The 8,300-nt window shown below is 40.0% G+C and overlaps 1 protein-coding gene and 1 long non-coding RNA gene across 2 annotated transcripts in view; one reads left to right on the top strand and one right to left on the bottom strand.

The window, feature by feature from the left end:
• The window catches only part of TSHR (thyroid stimulating hormone receptor), a 46,473-nt gene extending 44,460 nt beyond the window's left edge, over positions 1 to 2,013 (top strand). Inside the window, exon 10 of the mRNA XM_023927745.2 lies at positions 197 to 2,013. Coding sequence (XP_023783513.2) covers positions 197 to 1,601 — 1,405 coding nt within the window. The 3' untranslated portion in view covers positions 1,602 to 2,013. The remainder of the gene's footprint in view (positions 1 to 196) is intronic.
• LOC147652664 (uncharacterized) lies at positions 353 to 6,781 on the bottom strand. The gene is made up of 3 exons (XR_015288198.1): positions 6,202 to 6,781; positions 5,617 to 5,668; positions 353 to 3,144 (listed from the first exon to the last, which is right to left on the bottom strand). It is a non-coding gene; the product is annotated as an uncharacterized LOC147652664 (long non-coding RNA).
• Between the last annotated feature and the right edge of the window lie 1,519 nt (positions 6,782 to 8,300).

Raw genomic sequence — 8,300 nt, forward strand, 5'->3', positions numbered from 1 at the left:
ATAAACACAGTTAAAAAAAAAGTCCAGCAATGCTATTGTACATCATATGATCTGTTAACAAAAATATATCACATCACATTTTTATAGCTACATTTTCATTCAGGATACTCTGCTTTTGAAGCATTCCCTTTGGTCACATGCTGTGCATCCGTCAGACTGTAAATGCTAGCAGGGATTTCCCCCTCTACTCTTTCAGGATCCTGGAGTACCTGATGTGTAACCAGAGCACCCACAGCTTTCATAAGAGATCAGTCAAGACTCTCAGAGACCCATTTTACAAAGATTATGCAGAAGAATACACGGACCACACCAATGCTGTGTATGACACAAACACCAAGTTCACAGGTTTTCATGAAAATCCCCATTATTACATTTATTTGGAAGAGCGTAGAGAAGGAAGCCTTGGCTTTGGCAAAGAGCTCAAGAACCCTCAAATGGAAGATGTCCAGACCTTTGACAGTCATTATGACTATCTCGTCTGTGGAGGCAATGAAGATGTAATATGTACGCCAGAGCCTGACGAGTTTAATCCCTGTGAGGATATAATGGGATATCAGTTTCTGAGGATTGTGGTGTGGTTTGTGAATCTGCTTGCCATCCTAGGCAACATTTTTGTCCTTTTCATCCTTCTCACCAGTCATTATAAACTGACTGTACCTCGCTTTTTGATGTGTAACTTGGCCTTTGCTGACTTTTGCATGGGGTTATACCTGCTTCTGATTGCTTCAGTGGATCTCTACACCAGGTCAGAGTACTATAATCATGCCATAGAGTGGCAGACTGGGCCTGGCTGCAACACAGCCGGGTTTTTCACGGTCTTTGCCAGTGAACTCTCTGTGTACACCCTGACTGTGATCACCCTGGAGCGCTGGTATGCCATCACCTTTGCCATGCGGCCCGACTGGAAGATTCGCCTCCGGCACGCTGCGCTCATCATGCTGGGAGGGTGGCTCTCCTGCATCCTGCTCGCCCTTCTGCCACTGCTTGGTGTCAGCAGCTACAGCAAAGTCAGCATCTGCTTGCCAATGGACACTGAAACACCAGTGGCTGAAGCCTACATTGTCTTTGTTTTAATATGTAACATTCTTGCTTTTGTCATCATTTGCATCTGCTACATAAAAATCTACGTCACTGTGCGAAACCCCCAGTACAAGTCAGGGGACAAAGACACCAAAATTGCCAAGCGGATGGCTGTGTTGATTTTCACAGACTTTCTGTGCATGGCTCCCATCTCTTTCCATGCTTTATCTGCCATTATGAGCAAACCACTGATAACTGTCTCAAATTCCAAGATTTTGCTGGTACTTTTCTACCCACTCAATTCTTGTGCTAACCCCTTTCTTTATGCTATTTTCACCAAAGCTTTCCGTAGAGATGTGTTTATCCTGCTAAGCAAGTTTGGTATATGTGAGCGTCAGGCTCAAGTCTACAGAGGTCAGACAGTCTCAGCCAAAAACAGCAGTGGGTCATATGGGCAGAGAATCAGCCGAGGGATAGGTCAGATTCTTACAAGCATTCAAGACCCAGTCAATGATTACCTTCCTGCTGTGACAATGCAGAACCAAATTCTCATGGAAGAATGGAAGCAAACTGAGCTATAACATCTCAAAGTATCACAGCCAAAACCTGGTCAAGAGGTGATTGTGCATATAGTGAATCAAGTGAGAAGATAGTATTTTATCCATAGCCTTTTCCCCTAGATTATGCTTTGCTACATAGATGAAAGTACCTCCAGAGTGGTCTTCTTTTTGGCAAACCACTTATTTGAACCTCTTATCAGTGCAGGGCAAAACATACGGTCCTGATGATAATTCTAGAAGTAGATGTGAATACTCCACCTAAATAGGAAAAAAAAAAAAATCTCTAAACTGAGCAAATATAAAATACACCCTCATCTTAAAAAAAAAAAAATGTAAGAAGCAGAAGCCAACAATAAGACTTGGGGGTACTTATATAACTAAAAAACCCCAAACTGATGAAGTTTGATAATTAAAATCATATTTAAAAAAAAAATTAAAAGTTGAAGCTCTCTAATGCCTACATGTCAAAAGGTTATTTTTTTTTCTTATAGCAAATTTCTAAAATTTCCACCAGGCCTAAAATGGATCAGATTTCTTCTCATTCTGTCATCCTGACCTAAAGCAAATCTAGTCCTTTGTACACTGTTCTTGGTTTAGTTTGGTGTGGTGGGACAATAAGGTTCTTCATACTGCCTTTACAGTGGTAAAAGGCAAATCATCACTGATTTTGCAGCTGCTCATAAGGTAACAAGTAAGAAACATTAGGACATTTGTGTCCCTTACTATCACTCTTTCACTTTCTGATAAATGTATTTCAGAGCTGGTTTATTTGAATTTGTTTTGAAGACCAGGTTACCCAGTCAAATTAATGATGGCTGTTTGGGTTTTTTTTTGGATGATCCAGTTGTTACCATATTTCAGTGCTGTTTTAGCTGAGCATGTTTATTGCTCTGAGCATCCTGTAATTCCTGCTTTCTTACCATTTCTGCTGTCCCTACTTACCTCTCTCTTACAGGGTAGAACTTTCCTTTCAGCATTTCTATGTTGAGCTGCCTCAAACCTCAGTTTAGACCAAGGGAGTGGATCTTGCCTTTAGGTTACTTCATGCTACACAGTTTACTGCACTGCAGACTGACTCCTAGCTCCTCCAACACATTTTAATAACATCTCTCTATCTTGTAGTGAGATCTGTTACCTGACCTTTGTAATGTTTGCAGCACAGCTGGAAGAATCACAGAGTTATCTTCTGGCTGACCACAGCCTGGCTGTAGGTGGGACATGTGCTCTCCAGAGTGTGCTTAAGGAAATCCATGCTCAGACACAAGGAACAACCCCCAGTCTAAAGCATTAAAGCAACCTTCTGCCATACGTGATGCTAGATGGGGCCAGACCAAGGTCAAGCTTGGCTGTGCTCATCTCATTCATACACCACGAACAAATGAACGGAGGCCTGGCTCTCTACACCTCCTACAGACATCAGGACTCAGGCTAGGAGCTGCATGGTTAACACTTGAGTGGTCTGAGTACCTGGCTTTGCTGGCAGGATCACACCTGGTCCACAGACTGGCTCTGCAGAACTGCTACCAAGGTTACCAGGGATCATTTCATTTATCTATTTGAAAGCCTTGGCAGAAGAACAGAAAATATTGTGTGAATATTAGCCTTCAGGTAGGCATTTTAAAATTAATTTTATAATATCTATGCTGTTTTTCATGGAATTATAGGCTTTGAGGAACTATAATTAAACTGATCAGAAAATAGTCAGAATTTATATAATGTGGGCTAGTATTACCCAAAAAAACATAATGGTAGAGCCCTTTGAACTGCTGGCTACTACATCTGGAAACTGAGTGATTGCAAATGCCATGTACATACTGTATTTGATTCTGTATTTTTCAAATATTTTAAACTCAATTTGATTCTGTATTTCTGATTATAAATGAAGGCTGCTTCAGCGAGCAGAAGCAAGGGGCTAGATTCATGAATTCCATGGCATGGTCTTATAGAAAAGAAATAATCTATCATTGCTAATGCCATTAAAAAAAAATCTACAATATAGCATTATAGACTAATTTAGCTGCTTATTTTGGGCAAGACGCATGTTTCCATTTTAGGTTGATTCTCAGAAAACTCAAAGCAAAACTGCTGAAACCAATACAAATAATAATTTATGACTTTCTCTTCTGTAATCTGGAGTCGCCCAGTGTTACATCAGAAACAAAGACATCTTAAGAGTGTGGATCAGCAAAATTCCTTACTCTTGAAACAGGTGCATTTGTAATGCCCTGGCCATGTTCAAGAGTCCCATACAAACATGGGACTTCTCAGATGCAACATCCTGTCCCCCCTGCCAGGTTCTGTCACCCTTCTGATACTGGAATAACCATTAAAGGGAGAAAAAGTTTCCTGAGTGCCTTAGTTTAGTATCTCAGCAGCAGCAAAGACAATCAAGTTCTAATGGACATTTACCCTACAGACTTCACAGATGCTAGTGAACCAGTGGAAAAGAAAATCCAAGCTTAAATCACATTCTTTTTCAGAAAGAGAAGACTAAATCAAAATTTATGCTAAAAAGTGCTTTTAAAAGTAGCATGGATCTTAAACCAGTATATTTATTTCACAGAAACTAGTAAGACTTTGGAAAGATGTGGTATGTTGGGCTGGTGCAGGTTGCTTGTAAATTAACGCAGATGTTTGCTGTTACTAATGGATGACATATATTTACTCAGTATTGAACTCTTCTGTCTCTCATCATTGCATCTACACATGCCTGTTAAAAGAATTCCGAGATACTGCTTTTATCAAAAAATTTGATATTTCCAGTTTGTCCTGCATAGTCCTTGTGTTTAACTTGGTAAAAAATATTCTAGAAGCTCTTGGAAAGGTCCAGGCAAATACAATTTAAATAATTTATTTGCCTGACTGTTTATTGTAAATGTTCGTATCCTATAGATATTCTCTTCCATTCCTGCTCTGATCAATTCCTTGAGCCATTTTTGGGTTTGCACACACCTTTATGTAATACTTGGTATTTTAAATCTGTCTTGGCAAGTTGTATTATTTCTGGCATTTAGTATGTATGCTCTCTAAAATCCTTCAGAAATAATGCAAAACATGGGAATAAAATGTTTTGTTTGAAATTGGGAGAGGCTCAACAAATTTTCTGAGGTAATTTTTAAATATATTTCCTATAAGAGAAGTTAATACTATTTCTTTTGCATTCAGTTTCATTGCTCTCCTTGGCTGTCCTATCCCATGACATGCTGTCTGATGGAGGCTTGGGGGGGTTTTAGCTCCATCACTAGCTGTGAGAGGGATGTCCTAAATGGCCATCTCAGACAGTGCAGCAGGGGTAGAAAGGAACAACAGCACTGCTGAGCTCAGAGGATTCACAACCATCATTCATTACATACAAAATAATCCAAAAGAAAAAAAAGCTGTGAAGTTGAGATGAGCCCTTAGTTATGAATAGCTGGAGGGCAATTTAATGGCTTTAGGTGGCCTTTGGTAGTCACCTCTCTCCCCTACAAAGAGAAATGAGGGTTTTTTATAGAGTAGGCATTGGTTCTAGATGACATCATCTGCAACAGGTCAGCTACAGTCAAAGTAAAGCACACTCTGCCCTGCTATTGGTATCTGGATTCTGAAAATAGTACAAGCAATCAAAGATAAATTTCACATCACTACCATAGCATTTTGGTTTATTGACATAAATGCCCTCTTGCTTCCTTTTTTTTGTGGGATAAATAATGTATTAATTCTCACAGTACAGGAAAATATGCACAAAAAAATCTCCTTAGAAAGAGAAGCCTGATTTGAGTAGAAGCCCTATGCTTATGTGTTAATATAAACCAAACCCTCCTTCCCAGGCTGTTTGGGCAGACTGATGAGTAACAGCAGCATAATCTGTATTGTTTTTCGAACAGCTGCCAGGCATCTGCACTCTAAAACTGCTCCATAATCAAATGGTTTCTGGGTTGCTGTTAAAATTGGACCAGTGAGGCACAAAATTAGTTGTATATTATGCCTTTCCCTTAGGCACTCTCCTCCTCCTTTGTAGGGATTCTGAAAACATATGACATTATACTGCACTTACATGTAGGCTTCATGGACTAAGGCATGAGATGTTGAAGGGCCCTCATCATGCCCTGGAACAGAAGATGGTTAAGAGGTCTTAGTGACGCACACCGGGAGATTCTGACAGTGTCGTTAACCTAGAATTCACACTGGTCAATTACACATCTCCATAAAGCTGGAATACTTTTCATCTGTTTAGTCACTTCCATCTGACCAGACTTATTTTTTGTGTGACTAGAAATGGTGATTTCAAAGTGAACAAATAAAGTCTCTATAAGGTAAATACACAGAGTATGTCATCAGAACCCATCAGCTCTAACTTATTCCACACCTGCCACCCTGTGCCCCCATCTACACACATTGGTATGAATTTCCAAAGTATTCCAGATTTCTAGGTTCTCAGACAGGATACCAGTCCTGTGTAGTTTTGTAACTGCCTGGCCTTACTTTTCACCCTGAATATATTGAGTAACTATTCCAAAACGTGGAAAAGTCGCATGAACTGTAGAACCAGACTTGGACCTCATTGCGGCCATCCTGAACTGACACCTTTCAAGAGTTTAAATTCTGTGGGATTAATATAATCACTTGAATCTTACCCCACCTTTTTGGGAGGACTTCTCTGTGCCATCCTGATTATATGCAACACCTTGTACTTGTACTTGGGCTTGTACTTGTGGCCATCTCAAGTCATATCCTGACTGCTGCACACCTGTGCAGTTCCGCTGAAGCTCTTGAAGCTTTGATAATGAGAAGGAACCCACTCATTTTGGTTCTCAGCTATTCAATATGCAGCTGTGATGAGGAGTATCCTTTGGGTTATTTTTCTTCTGTCTTAAGAAAAGAAATACGTTGTGAACATCAACTTCATTAACAACCTGTATCTAAGAGCTCACTAGTCATTAGAAAGTACTGAAACTATTGGACTATTACATGTATACTGTGACACTTTTTATACTTTGCTGCCAGGAACAGCCTCTGTTTCAAACACTGAGACTGGTAATTGGCTGGACTGCAAAGCCCATGCTGATTGTCTTACAGGTTCAGCTGAAATAACAGTGGCTTTTCTTTGAAAAGTGAATAAAAACTATAGTACTCATGTCTTTTATGAAGGCAAAGCTGCAACAAATTAAATCTGAGCAGTAACATTACTTTTAACAAAAACCTTCTCACTACAGGTTCTGAGGTGCTGCCTAAATGTCTGTCCTCCCCATGGCTTGCTGCTGGCATATGCAGGATAGAACTAATCTCAAAGCAGCACCAAAGCTGTATTTCATTCTGACTGTAGTAAAAATTCCCTAAGTTATATGTGGATTATTGCTGCTGCCTAGAGGGAGCTGTGGAAACAACAAATGAATTCTTTTTTAGCCAGCTACTGATTTCCAACAAAACCCTGCAACAGTCAGTATAAAGCAGCAAGTATATTCATTAAAAAGCAGTTAGGAGAGTGTCTGACACATTGGCACATGCGCTTCCCCCATGGAAAGTCCAGAAGGTTAAAAGAAGGTTTTTTCAATTCATACATACACTTCTTTGACATGAAAGTATGCTTGCAATCTCTCCTTGATTTTTGTTTTTTTAAAGGCTGGCTGCATTATTTTATCTTTTCGTGTGTACTGTTTCCTCTTTCCATTTTCCCTTTACACCTCCTTCCTCTGCTATTGCAAAACCCCACACTCCATTTTAAGAATTACTTTATGTTTCCCACCTACTATCTGAAATGATTTAGGCTACCTGGCAACACAAGAACCTCTGCGAGAAATAACCAAGCTGTTTAAGGACATGAAAATCATTTACAGCAGAAAATGAAAGCTAAAAGATACTCTGAACAAAGATTAATTTCATTTGGTAAACTTAAGAACTGCTCTACTTTCTCTCTGCCCCCTCCCAAAATCAACTTAAGTGATACATGCAAAAACATGTGATATGAATATACTTCACCTTTAGCTACCTGATTTTTAACACCAGTATCATCATCACACTTATCAAGCCCTTTGTCAACTCTTTAAACACACAGGGAATTTCACGAGATGCTGCTTTAATGTTTTAAGACTAAAACTACTTACTAAAATCAGACAGACAAATTCAGACAGACAAAAACCAGTGTGCCAGAAATATTCCCAGCACCAATGCTTTTTCTTCATTAAAACCATGAGAACAAGGTGAGCTCAGGAGGAAAGGGCTTCCATCCTGCAACAATTTGAATTTTCTGGACCAAAAGGCAATCTGTGCCAAAACAAAACCCACAAGCAGTATTCCCAGCAAATGAATGCTGCAGTAAGTCCTTTTTAAGAGACGTTGTATTCCCACACCACTGTGTTTCCTCAATACACTACCTGTTGGAACTAGACTGCCTACCTAGAGTCAGCCAGTCGTTCCTCTGAGGGGAAAGGTCTGTTTGAACCACTCAGGTGCTGGTACAGCAGGACACATGGGGAGCCCTAACTGCAGGGGGCTCACAGCAAGATTCCTAGGAGAAATGGGAAAATTCAAGCAGCCAAGAGCCTTAACAGAAAGGACTGCCTTCCTTATTTTGCTGGTCAAAATTGTTTTCTCCATCACAAGCAAGGAAGGGCTGATCTTTACCTTGACATTAAATCCAGCAGCTTCAGTACTTGTACAGCAGCATCCGGACTCCTGGGACTTCCACCTCCTCATGTTCCAGACATTTAGAGGGATTTTTCCACAACACTTTTCTCCTTA

Source organism: Cyanistes caeruleus, chromosome 6 (genome assembly GCF_971803275.1).
Source record: "Cyanistes caeruleus chromosome 6, bCyaCae1.hap1.1, whole genome shotgun sequence".
Lineage (NCBI taxonomy): Eukaryota > Metazoa > Chordata > Aves > Passeriformes > Paridae > Cyanistes > Cyanistes caeruleus.